At 38.1% G+C, this 22,070-nt stretch overlaps 3 protein-coding genes across 5 annotated transcripts in view; all 3 read left to right on the top strand.

Annotated features, from left to right (window-relative positions):
- Positions 1–5,862, top strand: part of LOC126385773 (CD276 antigen-like) — a 12,577-nt gene extending 6,715 nt beyond the window's left edge. Inside the window, exons 2-6 of the mRNA XM_050037717.1 lie at positions 199–537; positions 648–926; positions 1,088–1,210; positions 1,593–1,700; positions 1,946–5,862. Coding sequence (XP_049893674.1) covers positions 199–537; positions 648–926; positions 1,088–1,210; positions 1,593–1,700; positions 1,946–2,049 — 953 coding nt within the window. The 3' untranslated portion in view covers positions 2,050–5,862. The remainder of the gene's footprint in view (positions 1–198; positions 538–647; positions 927–1,087; positions 1,211–1,592; positions 1,701–1,945) is intronic.
- Positions 5,863–9,556: 3,694 nt separating this feature from the next.
- LOC126385772 (putative butyrophilin subfamily 2 member A3) lies at positions 9,557–18,716 on the top strand. Its single transcript, XM_050037716.1, has 6 exons — positions 9,557–9,700; positions 15,351–15,689; positions 15,800–16,078; positions 16,240–16,362; positions 16,748–16,855; positions 17,196–18,716. The coding sequence occupies exons 1-6, from the start codon at positions 9,628–9,630 to the stop codon at positions 17,297–17,299; spliced, it is 1,026 nt and encodes a 341-aa protein (XP_049893673.1). The 5' UTR covers positions 9,557–9,627; the 3' UTR covers positions 17,300–18,716.
- Positions 18,717–21,020: 2,304 nt separating this feature from the next.
- Positions 21,021–22,070, top strand: part of LOC126385739 (DDB1- and CUL4-associated factor 1-like) — a 31,145-nt gene continuing 30,095 nt past the window's right edge. For 2 of the 3 annotated variants that reach the window (XM_050037650.1, XM_050037652.1), the window contains exons 1-2: positions 21,021–21,186; positions 21,595–21,651. In XM_050037650.1, the coding sequence (XP_049893607.1) occupies positions 21,616–21,651 (36 nt within the window). In that variant the 5' untranslated portion in view covers positions 21,021–21,186; positions 21,595–21,615. The remainder of the gene's footprint in view (positions 21,187–21,594; positions 21,652–22,070) is intronic. The other variant, XM_050037651.1, reaches the window with a different exon arrangement.

The following is a 22,070-nucleotide window of genomic DNA, read 5'->3' as shown; positions in this document are numbered from 1 at the left end:
CGAGTTGATTAAACTGATTCAAATCAGCTGTTCTGGAACCGGAAACTCAGAGTTTCCTATCTCAGAGTACATCAACTCAGAGTTCAGGATTAGACTCAGAGTTTGTTGAACCTGCTTTGTGAAACGGACCCCAGGTCTGGAAAATAATTCTGGTGACACATGTGACAAATATATTTAAATGATGTTTTTATGTTCCAGGACCAGCGGCCATCAAAGTGGTGGTGTCAGAAGGGAGTGATGTTACATTACCCTGTTCCCTCAGCACCAAGGAGAACATCGAGCAGAAACTCTTTGTCTGGAGGAAAGATGATGGTATGATGGGGGTGTTCATGTATGATAAAGGCCTCCATCACAACAACGGTGGTTCAGGTCAAGATGAGCAGTTCAAAGGTCGAGTCTTTCATTTCCAAGATGAGATGAAACACGGCAACGCCTCCATCATCATCAGAACTACAAAGATGGCTGACAGTGGAGACTACACCTGCTTTTTTCCACTTCTTCAGACACCTCAAATTTTCCACATTGATCTTGTTGTTGGTGAGTGTTTCTAAATACGAGCAGAGAGGGAGTGAACACAAAAAGCACATTATTACATTTCTGATCATGTAATTGTTCTTTCTAAGTTATTCTTTATAATGTGTTGACAGTTTCATCTCCAAAGCCATCTGTCACAGTCCTCAAAGGGACATATCATTGGATGCAGCTGCAGTGTGAGGTTCATGGTGCTTCTCCAAAACCTAAAGCAGAGTGGAAGGACAGTGATGGAAACATCCTTCCTGCTGAGGAGACACAGGTCACAGACAGAGGAGGCAGCTATGACATCATCCTCCAAACTACTGTGACCGAGACCGACCGCTATCGCTGTGTTGTCACACAGGAGGAAATCAACCATCAGATTCATGCTGAGATATCTGTGGATATCACTGGTAAGTTTCCTCCTTGAGGTGCTCATGTGTTGTACTTTTAGTTTTGATAGATTTTAGCAGCACATTGAACTGTTCTCTATGTGTAGTCAATGATCAATCTGCTGTACATGATACACAGTTACATTTTGAGTGTTACATCAGCTTTTTGTCATGTGTTTCAGACAACAGCAGGAGCAATATTAATGTTAAATGGCTTATTGCTGCTGCAATTTTAGCCTTCTTTGGGCCTGCTGCAGTTTGTTTTTTTTGGTGGTCTCGCGGGCTCAACAAGAGGATTGATAGAGGTAAGTTTTAATAATATATCCTATCAACATATCTGTCCAGAGTCTTTACAGTTGTGTTTGTCTCTTCAGATATGAACCAGTCTGTTTTATACAAAACTCACTGAGACTACATTAATATATGAGTCCTCTGGTTCTAATAATGAATAAATAAAAATAAATACAACAAAGTTGTGAATATAATACAAGAGTCTGTTTTTCCGAATCAGTGCACACGTTACAGCAGAGGGCCTCATTTCTCTGTTTTCAGACAGTTTATCGTTAAAGTTACAAGATCCAATTAGAGTCCTACATCAAATATAAATGAATCATTTTATATTACATTTTAAAAACTATGATTTATTATCATTTTAGATTCAAATGACATTTCCTCTTAACTCCTTAGCGACACAGCTCCAGAAATTTGAACATCTGATGAAAACTAATGTTCAACGCATTGCCGACTGTGGTACGAGGACTCAGACTGAACCTGAGGATCTTCAGTCATGTTCTGGTACAGTATACACAGTATGGGGTCAGGACCACAAAAGTCGACCACAAAACTGCCCTGAACTTATGAGCTAACTAACAAATACACATCACTGCACCTTTCAAGAGAATCAGTCTGCACATTAAATATATTTCCAAACAGACACTGATGAATAATACGTTTGAAAATATATGTCTGAGGGGTGACTGCCTGAGTCGGATCAAGAAAGTTCAAGTTTTCTTTAATATAATTGTTTTACTTTTCTGCAGGTTCAGAGGGTTCCAAGGTTGTAGAGAGAGAGAAGGAGCAGCAACTACTGAATATGGGTGCACATGACTCACAGGCAGCAGCACCCCCCGATTCGACGTCGTAGAGGAGTGTTTGTGTGTGTGTGTGTGTGTGGGGGGGGGGGGTATGTTTGAGTGTAGTTGAGTGTACGTCACAGCTGACAAACAGCTCTGCATTACACCTTCCAGGTGCGGCTGATTGCTGGCAGGTGAGTTTAGATGTGTTTGTGTGTTCAGATTCCATTTAATGTTGGTTTGAAGCTGTTTTTATGACCTCTGAGGTTGGAGTCATTATGTTTTTGGTTCATCGTCCGTATCATTCTTGTGAATGTGATATCTCAAGAACATCTTGAGGGAATCTTTTTTAAAATTTGGCACCAACATCCACTTGGACTCAAGGATGAACAGATTGATTTTGGTGGTCAAGATCACTGTGACCTCACAAAACATGATTTTTGGCCATAACTCAAAAATGTGTACACTAGTTATAATAGCATTTGTGTCAAATTAATAATAGGATAAAATGATTAGGGCTGTAGTCAACCAAAGAAAATCTTGGTCGACTAAAGTTGCACATAATCTTCAACTAATCGATTTGTCATGGGGAAAAAAAAAATCTGCACGTTATTTTTACTTCTGGTGGTCTGTCTGTGTCACTCTGCAGTTACACCTCCAAAACACTAGTTGGCGGTGGAGGACTGTGTTAAGTGCTGTAAAGTTTAGTTCAAATTAAACTTTATTTATATAGTTGATTCAAAACACACATTAAACATGGCTTAATAGAGACAGTTTCAAACACAAGTACACAAATCAGCTTCACTATAACTCGCAGCATTCACAGACAAACACTTGTCTTTATCTGGACACATTTTCCCCACAAATACAACATGCTAACGTTATTAGCACAAGTCTATGGCATTTTACATTGTATAAATTAGCCTAGCAGCTAGCAGAGATTTCCTCTGCTCATATGAAGCCAGGATAAATCACACACAAGACTTAAAATGCTATTTTAGTGGAGGCTTTATTGTCTTCACAATTTATTATTTCTTATCTGTGAAATACAAGTAAATACAAGCTTTGTTTCCACTGAGGGAAATGGTTTCAGCTTACAGAAACAGACAGGAGGTCTGCGTCACTGCGACGCTGAGCGTGAGGGTGGGCGAGTTCAACTTTCTGTCAACAAGGGGGGTGTTTCGAAAACACCCCCATTTTCACAGGTAATAGTGTTGTGTCGTTCGTGAACGAATCGTTCAAAAGAACAAATCTGTTTAGTGAACGTACTGAACTAAATCACTTCCGGAACTGATTAGTTCATTTCTCAGTTCAGTTGAGCTCAGCAGCGAGCATGCAGGCCAGGAGTGGAACTCCCGATTTGGTCTGTGCGAACGATGAATCACTCGCGAGTAGTGAAGCAGCCAGGGTGCAGGAGGGACTGCCTCGGTGAACGAATCACTCGGTGAGCGATGTAACCACGATCCCTGAGTGATTCAAATAATTTCTTCTCAGTGATACACTTTCATAGGGACTGTTTTCTCCAAGCTAAAGGCTAATGTAGCCAGGAGTCACGCTACATGAACACATTCACACACCTCCCCATTGTTTTACCAGACTTAGTTTCCAGATAAAAAAACTTAAAACGTTAGGCTGGCCAGTAATGAGACTCACCAGTGCAGGGCAGATGCAGCAGCAGCAACAGAGAGGGACTGAGTCGGACTACGCAGTGCACAGTCAGGGCTCCTCCCGCCAAGCACTGAACGATTCGGTGAACAAATCTTTTGAACGAATCTTTTTAATGAGCTGATTCTAGTGATTCAGTAACATCTAAAGAACTGCATTGCCCATCGCTAACAGGTAACTTAGCCTGTCCCCCCGCCGCAGGAAATAATGGATTAATCCTGGAAAGCTGTTGATGTAGCACTGTCTCCTTATGAAAGTAACACGGCGATTATTCAACTTGTGAGAATTTGGTCGGATGAGACCATAGCGACCAAATAATCGACTAGTCGACCAGGAGACTACAGCCCTAAAATGATGAAGTCATTTTATATAACAAAGGACAGCTTCACAGCAACATCATAATGTTATCTGGCCATAAACTACTACTGATGCTGAATTTGTGAATTTTGGGTGTCCACCTTTAAACTGTGTTGATGGTATGAATCAGTGTTTGTCAACCTTCTTCCTGAAAGGACCTGTTTTCTGTTATTGAGTAAACTGAAGACCGTTGATGAAGCGATGTATTTTATGGATATTTTGTATTATATTCAGTGCATAACAATAACAGTACAGAACAACTGATAAATCCAAACAGTGAACACAACACCTGCAAGTTGTTTCTGTAAAAATGAGAAATTTGATTTTTGTTTTTTACTTTGAATTTTTTTGTGATGTTTTGAGGAACTCTATATGATTCTATGTGTGTATTATGTTTAATTATAATATAATGATGAGCTTAATTTGTATAGCACTTTACAAAACACAGTTACAAAGGGCTCTATGAGACAAATAAGATAGTATACACTATCAAGATAAAAAAGTTGAACAAAACCTCAGACCAGATACATCAGAGTGTGTATGAATAAATAAATAATGAAATAGATAAAAGAAGGATAGAAACTAGACAAACAACAGATTTACTGTAAAAAGCCTTCTTGTAAAGTGTGTTTTGAGGAGTGTTTTTAACGAAGACACTGAGTTTGCTAACCTAAGTTCCTCAGGTTAGGAGATCCACAGCTGTGGGGCTTTAACAGTAAATGCCCCGTTTCCTTTTGTAACAACAGGAGCTGTGGGAACAGTTAGGAAGGTCCTACCTGAGGAGCGCAGGCAGCGGCTAGGCTCATAGGGCGTAAGTAAATCTATACTGTATGTTGGAGCGAGGCCATGTAGGGCTTTAAAAGGAATTAGTAAGAGTTAAAATGATTCTGTACTTAACAGGTAGCCTGTGTAGCGTTGCAAGGAGGGGAGTTATGTAGAGTTTTGAACAAGTCCATACCCACTGAGTTGGAGAATAATAATTTAAACTTAAAAAACAATTGAATTTTCACAGAAATGACTGAAATGTTGAGACATAGGCCTGCTGTAAATTTAAAAAAAAATGGTTTCTTACACCTGTTGAAATCAAGAAGGCCTCTTAACCACAAGGCCATAATTCTATCTTATTGCTATGGGCTACTTCATTTGCACTTTTCTAAATTTTAAGGTTTGTCTCAGTATTATATTAGTATTAAACAATGTTTTTGTGTTTAAAGAAAAGCTTTAAGATTCAAGTATTGAGTGGGGTTTAACACAAGTGTGAGACTGAAGTGGCAGATATGTTTTAGGCCTTCACTGTGCTGTGTATCAGACTGTAACATTCAACCCTTTGATAATGACTGAGATGCCAAAACATACATCTTGTGTTTAGTTCATTCATGTTCGTGTCAGTATCACAATTAAAAGTGTCATTGAGATTTGGTTGTGAGACTTCTGCAGGAGGCAAAATGATGTTGTATCATATTTTTATATTCAGACCAAAATACAAGACTTGAACCAGAGTTTGCTACAATACTTTAAAAGTGTCAAATATAGTGTAAATTCTTTTCCACTTCATTCATATATTGTACCTATTTTTATATTTCGTACCTTTACAAATGTTTCCTCATGTCTGTGCACTTTGTTGTGTTCATGTGTCAGAGTGGTATCAATGTTCTCATCTAACTTACAGAGGAGTGAATATGTTTATTTTCTAAAATGTTGAACTTTTCCTTACGTACAACAAGCCAGAGTGTGTAGTGTCACTGTCAAACTGTTTATGGTGTAAATGTTATACACTTGTATCTTGCCTTTATGTGATTTCTATCAGTTCTGTTTATCTGTTTAAATGCTACTATACTGTTGAATAAAACATGCTGACATTATGATTTGTGGTGTGACTGTTTGTTCAGCTTCTGGTCAGTTTCTCAGACAGACGCCACCTGCAACACCTGTTTCTGTAGATGACACTTTGAACACACAACACTGTTTAACTGTTAAATGTTTTCCTCCATTTAAATAAAGTAAATCATTTCAGAGGCAAGTCACACATCAGTGATTTATGTATCCAGTTTGCATCACACTGATCATACAGATGAACAGTGGAGACATGTAATATGTTGCATGAAGGGTTAAAAACATCTCTGTAGATGTGATTGTTTTTTTACAACATTAAAGTGAGTCAGTAGGAGTCCATCTATCTTCACAGTATTACACGCACACACGCACACACACACACACACACACACACACACACACACACACACACACACACACATTTTCCTATTAAACATGGACTTCCTGACAGTGTACTTTATGGCACAAACCTGAGTTGTTTCTTCTGTGTGATTCATCTTCAAACATTTCAAGTCTTTTTTCTATGAATAAGACTACATTAGGAAACAGACTCTATTCCTCTGGAGACACACATCACTGGAGTTTACAGATATTTGGGACTGTGAAGGCAGGTAACATCACTGTTCTAACTAAACTGCTAACAGCTGATGTTCAGCACTAATATTCTCAAAAGAAAACCAGGATTAAATTCAGTTTAGTCTTGTGAAACATCATCATACGTAACTTTAAGTGACTAATGAAGTTCCTCTCATAGTGTTGGCTGCTGCTTCATGCAGACTGACATCATGGGATGGCTGAGTAAAACCTCACCTTCATCACAGCTGCAGCGGCACACACTGATGGCTGCTATCAGGATTTTGTGTAAGATACTTATACGCTTTAACGCTAACACTTTACTTGAAGGTGTCTGATTTTATCTTATTATTATGTACATGTCATAAATGTTTATGACTGCTGTCATTAAGTGTCATTGGGTTTTTGTAATGACAAGTTGACATTGTTTGGGTTGTCTTGATTATGACAACTTGACATTAATTAAAGTGACATCACCAGAAGTTGTCTTTGTGAAGAAATCACAAGTTGTCATGCTGGAGTATTTTCCCAGTGTGGTATAAGTACTTTTCCTTCAGGTTTTGAACTGAACATTTTCTCTAATAGCTGCCACAAACCTCGTGTTCTGTTTGACACCATTAATAATATTCTCAACACCCCTCCTTCTGCTTGCCTTGATGTGTCCCCAGAAATCTGTGAAAACTTTCTTCACTTTTTTTATTGACAAGATCATGACCATTAGATCACGCATTTCACCACCTTCTTATGACCCCTCCACTGCTGTCACTTGCTCTGCTGTTTTTAAGGACTTTGAGCCTGTGTCTCTTTCACAGTTAAATGATATAATTGGTCATTTGAAACCTTCTACTAGTCCCACAGATGTTGTTCCCTCTCGCCTTACCTGGACCTTACATCCAAACTATTTTAAATAGCAGTTTGGCTTCAGGGGCTCCACATATATACTGCTTACATTTATACTAACCTGCGATGCTTCAGTAAAAAAAAGATATGTATAAAATCTGTTTTAAATTTGGTTAACCCTTTAGCATTCTCAACCGTTTGGTTTAGCACATTTTGAGTCACTGTATCTCAATGAAGAATGTGTTGAAGCTAACCTGATGGAGCTATCTCCACCACTCTGGTTAGCTGTGTCATGCTAAAGAAATCCACTGGATGTCGCTGTGTCTTTAAATAGTGTGCCTTTACAGTTTGCGTCACACAGGAAGTTAGGAACAAAAAAAAGTCAAATTTAATTTAAATCCTAACTTAAGGTCCATCTGCTTTTTCAGAGTCAGTCACATCCATCTCAAACTCCATGTGATGATGAAGACAGTGAGATGTGGTTAAAGTTACAGTAAGGGGACCTTGAGTTAAGATCAGTTTCATTAGCTTTTATATATCAGTAATATTGAGTGGAGAGATTCATACTACATGAGCTACAGTGGTGGAGTCCAACCAAGTACATTGACTCAACTGCTGTAGCTGACTACACATTCAAGGTACTTTATTTATATTTCCATTTAAGGTAACTTTATACTTTCCCCCTCTACATCTCACAGGTAACTATTGTACTTTTACTGCATCTGTCTGACAGCCTTAGTTACTGCTCAGATGACAGTTCTCCATCCCTTTCCTGTCCAGTGAAAACCATGTATCTCCAGATGTGTTGATGTTGAGTGTTTGTGATGAACTGAAGGATGTTGAGAAAACTCTGCTCCTTCTGAAGCTCAATAAACTCTTTATAAACTGTTCAGGCACAAATTAAAATGCTGTTCTTTTCTTTTTCATTCCTTTGCTTTGGTTTCAGAGTTATGTAATTTAAGGAGCACTAAAAAGCAGAGTAGAGTCTTTTAATTTAAAAGGTGTGGCGATTTTAGCTTCCGGTGACGCATTATGGATTTAATTAATGTCACCTGTGCAGGTGCGCTTCCTGTGTTTGTCTCCTGCACAGAGAAACAGGTCAGAGAAAAGGTTTTGCATCAATGCTCAGATGACGGCAGAGACGCTGTTGGTGTGTATATGTGTGTGTGTGTATGTGTGTGTTTGACAGTCGCACAAACCGCAAGATTAATTAGTGAGACGGCGCTGTGTGTAGATATGGTAATTAATTTCATCATGTAATACAGTAATGTGTTGTCAGTCTGATAAAGTAGAGGAGTAATTTGATTTTATTGATGGGCTTTATGATTATTAGTTGTCAATACTGATTGATTATGTTTGGAACTAAAAGCCAGAGAAAAAGATTATTTTACAATGATTACAAATATTATTTAAAAGGAATAAATATTATTTCAAACAAGGCATTCGTATTTAACATAGTGCAACAAATACATGTAATACACATTTGGCACAGCATGATATTGATTATATTAACAAGCCTATTCCACATGAAAATATGGTGTTTTGATTTGATTTGAAGGATTTTGTGAAGTCCTGCCTAAGATGAGAAGTCTAAATATGAAATATTATCCACACAGTGTAAAGTTCTTGTCTATACATTAATAAACATCATTTAGAACTTTATGCTAGCTTCAGCTAGCTGTTTATTCCTCTGCTCCACTGGATAACTCCCACGTAACTTCAACACTTCTGTTACAACATTTTCACTTTTATATGTGGCCTCCTGATGACATACTGCCACCTACTGGTGACACTTTTGTTAGCACTTATCATTACACACAGGTCTCCTCTCCTCCAAACAAACACACCACGTGATTTAACCCGGTAAAAACACCGATTAAAGCAGTTTCAGTCACAAATGAGTGTTTCTCTGATGCTGTTTGGCATGTTGCAGTATGAATGAGAAATAAAGCAGTTACTCATAAATATATTTGTACAGTGAACCAGCAGAAAAGTTTCCTACTCTCCAACCCACAGCACCACAGAACTCCCAGACACCAAAACAAACTCGGGCTTTAAGCAGCTTTAAAGAATAAAGGCAGAGCTGTGACACAGCAGAGAGAGGAAGGTGTTACAAAGAGAAAAAACAAACACAGTAAAATGACAATAAAAGAAAAATAAAGCTGAGGACATTGAAGGTTTACTGCTGCTACTAATAACAGTAATAATTAGGCTACAGTTACAATAAGTAACAGTGATTAAAACAGGCTTTTATTCTGAAGGTTTCACACCTGTGGCAATGTGAGACGAAAACGAAACTAAAGTCAAACTCGGTGTTGCGTTGATAAGAACACACCCGACTGTTTGCAACAACATTGAATCCAAAGTTCAGATAGACAGTCATGAAGCTTCAGCTGGACCTGCTGTGTTTTTGCCTGCTGTGTTTCACTGGAAAAACTCTTTGTGATGAAAAAGGTAAGAACCATTAACTTTGTAGTTTATGAAGTTTGTTTGACAGGAGGTTGGGCTCAGCACTTCATGTAGGCCTTGGTTAGTTTGTTGGCTCTGTCGCCTAAAGAAACTGAAGAGTGTTCAGAGCAGTGTGTAGAGTAGCATAGCTCACAAACTCAAGACAGTCGTTCATTTTGTGTTAAAAGCACCAAATTCAGTAGGCCTACATATTTAAATTAATGAATTTCAAAGGAATCTGGAAATTGAACATCGCAGATAGGCATTCTGTTGACTGTGGCAAAATCCAATATGGTTGCCGACTAGTAACCATTTCAGCCAATTTTTTATTTTAATTTTTTCAAAACTTTTTTTTTAACACATATGAAGTTTACAGAATGTAAATCTTAAACATTACACATATATGTCATATATCACATATGCCAGGGGAGAAAAGAGTTTACAAGAAAATATTAAAATAATCACAAATATTAATGGTTTTGATTGCCTTTTAATGAAGGGAACATTTAATGGAATCAGCTGGTTCTGTGGCGCTGGCTTTGGGTCCGCTCTCCCCTGGTGGGGTGGAGGGTGGCCGGGTTGCCAGGGGCAGACAGCTCCATGTGATGGTGTTTCCTCTCTGGTTCTTTGGTGCTCAGCTTTATTTTTTTTCTTGTTATTTATTTATTTATTAGTGGCATTTGGATTCGGTTACGGCAGACGGACGGCAATTTGAAATGGAATGAAGCCCACAGACGGCAGACAGTAGCTACAAAACCGTAGTGGAACGCACCCCATCCGCCCACAGCACAATGCTCTTAAAGCTCTACGCTGTCAAAAGCTGGCAAAATACATTTATTTTATTTTATGGCCTCGACATTAACCTGTCATATTGTTGAGTTATCAAGGACACTTTTGTGTTTTTGTGTGTATACAGGAATGTTAAAGATATCACTGAGGAAAACGAGGTTGACGTGACGTTATTGAATCAGGGAATCCGTGTGTCCACCACTACAATGGATCCTGATTGACTTTACATTGGCATTGTTTTCGTGGTACTGGCACGTAATTTTAACTCATTACGTGCTGCCACCACGGAATGTGGTGTTAAGAGGTCGTGGTCATTTCACGTAATTCTGTGAGATCAGGTTGATTTCAGCTCTAACATTTGAACTAGATGAGCCACAAATGCAAAGTTGGTGTTTATTTGATGTTTTCTGCCCATGAGAAACACATAGGAGTGCTTGTTTTTCTGATTGGATGCATCTGGACCCCTAATTTGCATATTCCCAAGATGGTGGCAAATTAAAATAAGTGTTGTTTTTTAACAAACTTGGTGTTACATATGTTTAAGCATTAGAAACACATTAGAACATGCAGATTCAGTATTTATTGCTAAATCATATTATCTTTTATTTATGTCCTGTAATTTGCATATAGCATGACAAAGTTTTGTCACAATTCAGTGGATGTGCTGAAAAAATTTCAGCTCTGTCGGACACACTGGTGATCTATTATGATTTTTTCAAGTATGGACTGTGAAATGTGTGGAAATTTAGACTTACGCCCCCTTTAAGCGATAATTTCCAAATTTTGTGTATTGACTGAGTCATGACTGCTGATGATGCAAGCAGAATGTCATACAAATCTCTGTAGCTGATTATGAGATTTTTTTTCTTTTTGCATGTGTAGAGCCCCCCTAGTGGTCAATTTGAATAAAACTTTCAGGGTTTGGACATGTCCTACAAGTTTTGTGATGATTGGCTCAACGGTTAAGGAGTAAATCCATTAATGTGCTGAGCCACGCCCCCTTTAAAGTTCACTGGTCAATATCATCAAAACCCAATGACATATCAAAAAGCTGTTGATATTTTTTGTTTAACTTCTTTTTATTTTCATTAAATTACACAAATATATACAGCAGTTTTCAAGGCGTATATTCATACAGACCCCACACCCACCCCATTCCATCATCCCGTCCACATACATAAAAGAAAAGAAAAATTAAAAAAATAAACCTAACAATAAGCAAAATTAAAATTAAAAAAAAAAAAAAAACAGAAATAATGATAAGCAAAATAGAGTTAAGAAAAAAAAAATTGTTAGTGCTAATACATGAGCAGTGACAGATTGAATGAATTCATGAATCAGATTTTTCCAGTTGAGCATATAATGGTTGCCAAAGGTCATGAAATAAGTGACCTCGGTTGTACCTTTCCAGTGTTATTTTTTCTAAAGGAAGGAGTTGAGATATAGAGTTCAAAAACATGTCGAAGGTTGGCGAAGATTCACTTTTCCATACGAGAAGTATACATTTTTTTGTAAAATACGTTATGAAAATCAACAGTCTACTTTTCTTCAGGTCTAAATGGCAATCAACTATATCATTCAATAAATAAACACATGGAGATGATACAAATTCTAATTTTAAGACTTTGTAAATGAATGGATCATATTCCAGAAGCTACCTAATTTGTCGCATTGCCAGAACATATGCAGGAATGTTCCCTCTTTTATTTTGCATCTTGGGCAGTTTGGAGAGTTTTCTATAGAGATTTTATGCATTTTTATAGGAGTGAGATAGAATTTGTGTATAAATTTGAAATTGGTTTCTTTAATTTTATTAAAAAATATATTCTGTCACAGATGTTTTTCCAGGTATTCTCATCCAGATTCATTGCCAGATCTGTTTGCCAACTCTTTAATAGAGTTGGAAAAACTGTTTGGCATCCCTTGTTTAGGATATCATAGGTTTTGCTGATTATACCTTTAATTGAGGATGAACTTTTTAATATTTCAGTTCGGTCAGTTCGAAATTTAACTTGTTTTCTTTGATAAGTGAACGTATAATACTCTGAATTTGCATACATCTAAAGAAATCCGAACTGGGGATATCAAATTCTGTTTTTAACTCATGAAATGATGTTAATTGCATCTTTTTATGAAACAAGTCTTTAAGTTGAGTTATCCCCAAATGTCTCCATCCGTTGATGTCAATTACAGATAATTATTTTTTTGAATCAGGGTTTTGATGAATAGGTGAGTGGACAGAAATACATTTAGTGATATCAAATTTTCTTGAGCAGTCCTTCCATGCAGATAGAGTGTTAACAACAGTAAAGTATTGCTTCATGTTTTTTATTTTGTTAAAATGCTTTATGAATATAAGAGAATCCAAAGGTAATGGGTCAACATATCCTGCTTCTATCTGTACCCAGCGTGAGTCTGGTCTTCCCAACATCCATGACACCACAGTATGAAGTTGTGCTGACCAAAAATAATATTGGAAGTTGGGTAGACCTAGAACGCCCATGGGTTCAGGTTTCATGAGAGTCGATAATTTAATCCTTGGTTTCTTTTTAGACCAGATAAATTTTGAAATGTGTTTATTCAATGTATTAAAAAAGTTGTAGGTAAGTGACAAGGCAAGGTTTGAAAAAGAAAGTTTAGTCTTGGAAGAATATTCATCCTAATAACGTTTATCCTTCCTAACAGGGATAGAGGTAAATTGGCCCACTTGCATAAGTCTGCATTAATCTCATTTGTAAGAGGAATGTAATTCATTTCAAATAAATCATTTAGTTGTGGTGTAAAATATACTTCTAAATATTTAGAACCCTCTGAAGACCACTGAAACGGATATGATTTCTGCATTTTTTCTGTTAGATTCATATGTAGGAGACAAGCATTCGATTTATTGTAATTTATCTTGTATCCTGAGTATTTTCCCAATTGTTCAATTGTGTTATATAAGTGTGGTAAGGATTTTTCTGGGTGTCTATAACTATGTCGTCAGTGTATAAAGATATTTTATGCTCATCCTCATCAATACACACTCCTTCTATATTATTATCATCTCGTACACTTGTAGCCAATATTTCATTCACCGCCGCAAACAGTGTGCTTGACAGCGGGCATCTCATCAAGGGAAAGAAATTAGATGTTATACTGTTAGTAATAACTGCTGCTTTGGGAGTTTGGTAAATTGTTTTAATCCATTCAACGAAATTTGAACCCATATTTAGTTTATGCAGTACACTAAAAAGGAAGTTCCACTCGATTCTATCGAAGGCCTTCTCTGCATCCAAAGATAGGAGCAGAGAAGGCCTCCGACTGTCGTTCAGGTGATTAGTTATGTTCAACAGTCGTCTAATGTTATCGGTATCTTCCCTTAATAAATCCAGATTGATCTGGGTTGATCAGTTTAGGCATGACGGTTTCAAGTCTTTTTGCTAATACTTTAGTAATAATTTTATAATCATGGTCTAGGAGACTTATGGATCTATATGATGAGCATTCCAACGGATTTTTACCAATTTTATGTAATACAGTAATGTTTGCTAAGCTCGTTGTTTGTGGCAATACCTTATTATGAATAAAGTTGTTAATCATTGACATAAAAATAGGTTTGAGATCCATCCAATATTCTTTATACAATTGAGCCGGAATGCCGTCTGGGCCTGGACTCTTGTCTATGGGCATTGAGTTGATTGCTGCCAGTATTTCTTGTTCTGTGAAAGGTGCGTTAAGACTCTGTTGATCAGACTCAGAAAGTTTTGGTAATTTAAAATTTTCTAAATAATGCTCCAGTTCATCCTGTGTATAGTTACTTTGAGATTTGTACAGTGTGCTGTAATATTCTTGAAAAGCCTGATTAATTTCTTTTGGGTGGTATGTTATATTGCTTTTAAAACAAATTGCTTTTATAATCCTTTCTGCTTGTTCTTTTTTCAATTGATGGGCCAGTAGTTTGCTAGGTTTGTTGCCAAACTCATAATGCTTTTGTCTAATATAATTCATTTTTTGCATGATTACATTTGAAGTTTTGATGTTTAATTTTGCTCTGGCTGTGACCAATTGTTTCCAGTTTTCTTCTGTAGTTGCAGCTTTATGAAGTGTTTCACATCTTTCAATTTCTTTTTCTAGTTTTTTTGTTTGTGCCATCTCTTCTTTTTTTTGAAATGAGGTGTAGAATATCATTAAGCCTCTCAAAGTGGCTTTATCAGCTTCCCAGATTATGTTTGGGTCTATATTAGGATCATTATTTTCTTCTATATAGTTTTTAATCCATACTTTCATTTTTGATTTAAATATTTCATCTCCAAGCAGGGATGTGTTAAATCTCCACTGTTGATATTTTTTGATAAACTTCATCCAATCATGATGCACAGAAAATCTAGTAGAAATTGGACCTATGCCTGAGGAGGGCATGTCAAAAATGTGTTTTTCAAAAAATTAAATGTGGCAGACAGTCTAGTCAGGCAGACCTTAATGGTTCTGAGGACTTTTGTAGAGCACATTCAGTTGGACATGTGTGTCGAATTTCAAGTCAATGTGACAAAACAAAAGTTCTTCGACCTTAGTTATAGCGCCCACATCTGGCCGATTGGCATTATATTTCTTGAGCACCATTTGCACACAGCTTCCAATCTTTGGTGAAAATTTTGTCTCTCTACGATGTATCATCTCATCAGCAACAACAACAACAACAACAACAACAACAACAACAACAACAACAACAACAACGTTTCAGCCCTTCGGGCTTGAACCCCTAATGAAAAGAAATGTTAGTTTTAGGACAACAGAGGGCGCCACAGTAACCTCTCAAAAACCTTTCAGATCAAGAAAATAATTCTGGTGACACATGTTGCAAACATATGATGTTTTTATGTTCCAGGACCAGCGGTCATCAAAGTGTTGGTGTCAGAAGGGAGTGATGTTACATTACCCTGTTCCCTCAGCACCAAGGAGAACATCGAGCAGAAACTCTTTGACTGGAGGAAAGATGAAGGTATGACGGGGGTGTTCATGTATGATAAAGGCCTCCATCATAACAACGGTCGTCCAGGTCAAGATGAGCAGTTCAAATGGCGAGTCTTTCATTTCCAAGATGAGCTGAAACACGGCAACGCCTCCATATTCATCAGAAATACAAAGATGGCTGACAGTGGAAACTACACTTGTGTTTTTCCATTTGTGCAGAGAACAGAAAAATCCCATGTAATGCTTGTCGTTGGTGAGTGTTTCTAAATACGAGCAGAGAGGGAGTGAACACAAAAAGCACATTATTACATTTCTGATCATGTATTTGTTCTTTCTAAGTTATTCTTTATAATGTGTTGACAGTTTCATCTCCAAAGCCATCTGTCACAGTCCTCAATGCCACAAATAATGGGATGCAGCTGCAGTGTGAGGTTCATGGTGCTTCTCCAAAACCTAAAGCAGAGTGGAAGGACAGTGATGGAAACATCCTTCCTGCTGAGGAGACACAGGTCACAGACAGAGGAGGCAGCTATGACATCATCCTCCAAACTACTGTGACCAAGACCGACCGCTATCGCTGTGTTGTCACACAGGAGGAAATCAACCATCAGATTCATGCTGAGATATATGTGTATATCATTGGTAAGTTTCCTCCTTGAGGTGCTCATGTGTTGTACTTTTAGTTTTAATAGATTTTAGCAGCACATTGAACTGTTCTCTATGTGTAGTCGATGATCAATCTGCTGTACATGATACACAGTTACATTTTGAGTGTTACATCAGCTTTTTGTCATGTGTTTCAGACAACAGCAGGAGCAATATTAATGTTAAATGGCTTATTGCTGCTGCAATTTTAGCCTTCTTTGGGCCTGCTGCAGTTTGTTTTTTTTGGTGGTCTCGCAGGCTCAACAAGAGGATTGATAGAGGTAAGTTTTAATAATATATCCTATCAACATATCTGTCCAGAGTCTTTACAGTTGTGTTTGTCTCTTCAGATATGAACCAGTCTGTTTTATACAAAACTCACTGAGACTACATTAATATATGAGTCCTCTGGTTCTAATAATGAATAAATAAAAATAAATACAACAAAGTTGTGAATATAATACAAGAGCTGTTTTTCCGAATTAGTGCACACGTTACAGCAGAGGGCCTCGTTTCTCTGTTTTCAGTTTATCGTTAAAGTTACGAGATCCAATTAGAGTCCTACATCAAATATAAATGAATCATTTTATATTATATTTTAAAAACTATGAAACTATGATTTATTATCAATTCAGATGCAAATGACATTTCCTCTTAACTCCTTAGAAAAACAGCTCCAGAAATTTGAACATCTGATGAAAACTAATGTTCGACGTAAAGCTGGCTGTAGTACGAGGACTCAGACTGAACCTGAGGATCTTCAGTCATGTTCTGGTACAGTATACACAGTATGGGGTCAGGACCTGCAGTGCAACCAGGCTGACACATGAAGTGTCCTAAAAGTGGTCAATGAAACTTTAAAATCAATTCTACTACTAATACTGAGCATTTATAGTCGACCACAAAACTGCCCTGAACTTATGAGCTAACTAACAAATACACATCACTGCACCTTTCAAGAGAATCAATCTGCACATTAACTATATTTCCAAACAGACACTGATGAATAATACGTTTGAAAATATATGTCTGAGGGGTGACTGCCTGAGTCGGATCAAGAAAGTTCAGATTTTCTTGAATATATTTTTGTTTAATTTGTTTAATTTTTTTGCAGGTTCAAAGGGTTCCAAGACTGCAGAGAGAGAGAAGGAGCAGCAGCCACTGAATACTGGTGCACATGACTCACAGGCAGCAGCACCCCCCGATTTGACGTCGTAGAGGAGTGTGTGTGTGTGTGTGTGTGTGTGTGTGTGTGTGTGTGTGTGTGTGTGTGTGTGTGTGTGGTGGGGTGGGGGGTGGGGGGGTGGGGGGTAACCATTGTAACATAGTGTGTACTCACTATGTATGTGACCGGCAGCCATCTTGAATTTGCAAGTCGGGGTTGATGTGGTTGCTCCGAGTTTCCGAGTTGGAAATCCGATCTCAGGGTGCGTTCGACCGGGAACTGGGAATTTCCGACCTCCAAGTACAAAACGAACGCACCAAGAGTTCCTGATTGCTTACGCTGAGCTTCATACTGTGTGTTGGAGCAAGGCCATGTAGGGCTTTAAAAGTAATTAGTAAGAGTTAAAAATCATTTATACGTATACTTAAGTCTGGCAGCTGAGTTTTGAACAGCGTCTCTCTGACACTTGGTCGGGTTCTGTAAATAAAACTTGTGCTCTGGTCTTCACTATGCTCATATCCTGTGACATTTTAAGTTTTTTTCTTGAATGATAATTTAAACTTTAAAAATAACAATTTCATTTAGTTTTCTTCACAGAAATAACTGAAATGCTGAGATGAAGGCCTGCTGTCAATTAAAAAAGTGTTCTTACACCTGTTGAAATCAAGAAGGCCTCTTAACCACAAGGCCATAATTCTAGCTTATTGCTATGGACTACTTCATTTGCACTTTTCTAAGTTTTAACGTTTGTCTCAATATTTAGATTTTGTTTCTTAACGAGTTAATTACTTTCTAAAAGAAATCTTTTTGTGTTGAAAGAAAAGCTTTAAGATTCAAGTATTGAGTGGGGTTTAACACAAGTGTGAGACTGAAGTGGCAGATATGTTTTAGGCCTTCACTGTGCTGTGTATCAGACTGTAACATTCAACCCTTTGATAATGACTGAGATGCCAAAACATACATCTTGTGTTTAGTTCATTCATGTTCGTGTCAGTATCACAATTAAAAGTGTCATTGAGATTTGGTTGTGAGACTTCTGCAGGAGGCAAAATGATGTTGTATCATATTTTTATATTCAGACCAAAATACAAGACTTGAACCAGAGTTTGCTACAATGCTGTAAAAGTGTCAAATATAGTGTAAAACATTTGTCACTTTATTGATATATTGTACCTATTTTTATATTTTGTGCCTTTACAAATGTTTGCTCATGTCTGTGCACTTTGTTGTGTTCATCATGTGTCAGAGTGGTATCAATGTTCTCATCTAACTTACAGAGGAGTTAATATGTTTATTTTCTAAAATGTTGAACTTTTCCTTACGTACAACAAGCCAGAGTGTGTAGAGTCACTGTCAAACTGTTTATGGTGTAAATGTTATACACTTGTATCTTGCCTTTATGTGATTTCTATCAGTTCTGTTTATCTGTTTAAATGCTATTATACTGTTGAATAAAACATGCTGACATTATGATTTGTGGTGTGACTGTTTGTTCAGCTTCTGGTCAGTTTCTCAGACAGACGCCACCTGCAACACCTGTTTCTGTAGATGACACTTTGAACACACAACACTGTTTAACTGTTAAATGTTTTCCTCCATTTAAATAAAGTAAATCATTTCAGAAGCAAGTCATACATATGCCCCCTGCTGACTAATTTCTATCTTCACTGTATTAAACACGCACACACACGCACACACACACACACACACACACACACACACCCACACACACACCATTAAACATGGACTTCCTGACAGTGTACTTTATGGCACAAACCTGAGTTGTTTCTTCTGTGTGATTCATCTTCAATCATTTCAAGTCTTTTTTCTATGAATAAGACTACATTAGGAAACAGACTCTATTCCTCTGGAGACACACATCACTGGAGTTTACAGATATTTGGGACTGTGAAGGCAACATCACTGGAGTTTACAGATATTTGGGACTGTGAAGGCAGATAACATCACTGTTCTAACTAAACTGCTAACAGCTGATGTTCAGCACTAATATTCTCAAACGAAAACCAGGATTAAATTCAGTTTAGTCTTGTGAAACATCATCATACGTAACTTTAAATGACTAATGAAGTTCCTCTCATAGTGTTGGCTGCTGCTTCATGCAGACTGACATCATGGGATGGCTGAGTAAAACCTCACCTTCATCACAGCTGCAGCGGCACACACTGATGGCATATTCAATTGCAGTCCTTCTTAAATTCAAATGGTATTCTCGAGGTGTTCCAGTCTGGTTTTAAAGCCTGTCATAGCACTGAAACAGCACTTTTGAAAGTTTTTAATGATCTTTTAATCGCCACCGACTCAGGGAATTCTGCCCTTCCCTTAGACCTGTCAGCTGCCTTTGATACAGTGGATCATAGTTTCCTTATCGCTCGCCTAGAGCATCATATTGGCATAAAAGGAACTGTGTTTTAGTGGTTTAGGTCCTACTTGACTGACAGAAGCTTGTGTGTCCTCCTCAGCACCTTTACCTTGTGGAGTGCCTCAGGGGTCCATTCTTGGGCCTATCCTCTTTTCCATTTGTATACTCCCCCTGGGTTCAATTCTTAGAAAACATGGCATTGCATTTCATTTTTATGCAGTTGACACACACATTGATCTGCCTTTAAAACAAAATGGCACCCTCCAGCCACTGCTGGACTGTCTTCAAGACATTAAAGCATGGATGGCATTAGATTTTTTAAGTTTTAATGAAGAAAAGACTGAGATTCTGATGTTTGGACCCAGTAGTGCCTGTGTTGGCCCCAGTATGGACCTGAGCAATGTAAGTCCATGGTAAAATCATCCGTCAGAAACCTTGGTGTGATCATGGACAGTGGGTTTGATTTGGATAAATACATAAATTCAGTTGTCAAATCTTTCTTTTATCAACTGAGGCTCTTATCTAAGGTTAAGTCCTGCCTCTCTTTTAACGACTTTGAAAGACTCATCCATGCTTTTATTTCTACCCGTCTGGATTATTGCAATGCCCTTTATGTTGGGATTAGCCAGAACTCCCTTTCACGACTGCAGCAGGTTCAAAATGCTGCAGCTCGCCTTTTAACCGGAAGAGGCAAGAGAGATCACATTTCTCCTGTGCTGGCCTCCCTTCACTGGCTCCCTGTACATTTTAGAATTGATTTTAAAATTTTAACCTTCGTTTAGAAATCTTTACATGAGCTAGCCCCCTTTATTTGTCCAATCTTTTAGTGGCTCATGCACCTCCACGTGCTCTTAGGTCTGCTGACCAGTCGCTTTTAGTTGTGCCCAGATCTAGGCTAAAGCAGAGGGGAGACTGGGCCTTTTCAGTTGCAGCCCCCAAACTCTGGAACGAGCTGCCCCTGCATGTCAGACTGTCCCCTCACTGCCTGTTTTTAAATCACGTCTTAAAACACATGTTTATTCTTTGGTTTTTAACTCTGTATGAGAGTTTGGCATTTCTGTCAGTGTTACCTGTTTGTGTTTCTTTTATTGTGTTGTTTTTATACTCATGATTGTTCAGCCCTTTGGTTCAACAGCTGTTGTTTTAAATGTGCTTTATAAATAAATTTGATTTGATTTAAGGTTTTGAATGCAGGAGTTTTACTTGTAATGGAGAATTTCCACTGTGTAGTTTTGGTTCTTTCACTAAAGTAAAAGATCTGAATACTTCTTTCACCCTTGATGAGCTACGCTAAGCAAATCTAAAAATCTACCTCTTAGAACTACAAGTCCCATGAGCGGGCTCGCCGTCTTTCGTCATCCAACGTCGACGGTCGTTCAGTGACGTAGCGCGCAGCCGCCGGGAGAAGTTTTGAAAATAAACGTGATACTTTTCCCCACAACATTTAATGTCAGCGCTGTTTCGTTCACAACTTTCCGTCACATTTTAGCGGAACTTCTTGAAACGACGAGTTGAGCTGAGGAGCAGAACGAAGAAGAGGAGGAGGAAGCTCTTCTTCAGGTGAGTGTGTCACATTTGAAACAGTGTGAAGTTGCTAGCTGAAGCTGTTTGTTTGTCTGACATGAGGCAGCTTTCAGCCCGCACTGCTGCTCTGTAACTGACCCTAACGTTGACCACAGGGAGGGGAATGTGTGGGTTGTAACACTGAGAGAAAAGCAGGTGAACCGAAGGAAGCGGCGGGAACTGACGGTGGTTAGCTAAATTTGCTAACTGTCACCTTCTTGCCGCGTTAGCTGAGCTCACAGCACAGAGCAGAGAGTGTCCTCTGAGCAGCAGCAGCAGCAGCAGCAGCAGCAGCGGTTGATGAGCAGCTGTCCTGACCAGAGGACACCTGTTGTTGTTGGTGGTGGTGGTGTGGATTCACAGCAGCAACACGGAGACATCTCCCTCTGTAATAATCTCTTTTAGTATCTGACAGCCTGCTCCGTGATGTCTCAGCGTCGAACTACACGCAGCCAACTGCGGGTAAGTATCAGGAAACTAAACTTATCAAACAGGGAGAGGATGTTTTTAAAGAGGAGACATCAATGTGTTCCTCAGCTCTGTGTTCCCAGTGGTGGAAAGTAACTGAATACATTTACTTAAGTACTGTTTTTAAGGTGCTTGCATTTACCTGATTATTTCCATTTTATACTTTTTCTATAATTCTACTCCGTTACATCTCAGAGGGAATAACTGTGCTTTGTACTGCACTACATTTGTCTGAAAACTATACACACATTCTTGTGAATATGGACAAATCATGTCCTTAAAAAAACAAACAACTTCACATAACTTATCAAGTCTGGAGTGAAATATTATTTTTTAAATATTTATTTAGATTAAATAAAATGATTTATTGACTATTTTGATCTGCTTTCATTTCTTTAAAACTTTAAATGTGC

This window comes from Epinephelus moara, chromosome 24, assembly GCF_006386435.1.
Source record: "Epinephelus moara isolate mb chromosome 24, YSFRI_EMoa_1.0, whole genome shotgun sequence".
In the NCBI taxonomy this organism is placed as follows: domain Eukaryota; kingdom Metazoa; phylum Chordata; class Actinopteri; order Perciformes; family Serranidae; genus Epinephelus; species Epinephelus moara.
The sequence above is the reverse complement of the archived record's forward strand: the minus strand, read 5'-3'. Positions and strand labels throughout refer to the sequence as shown.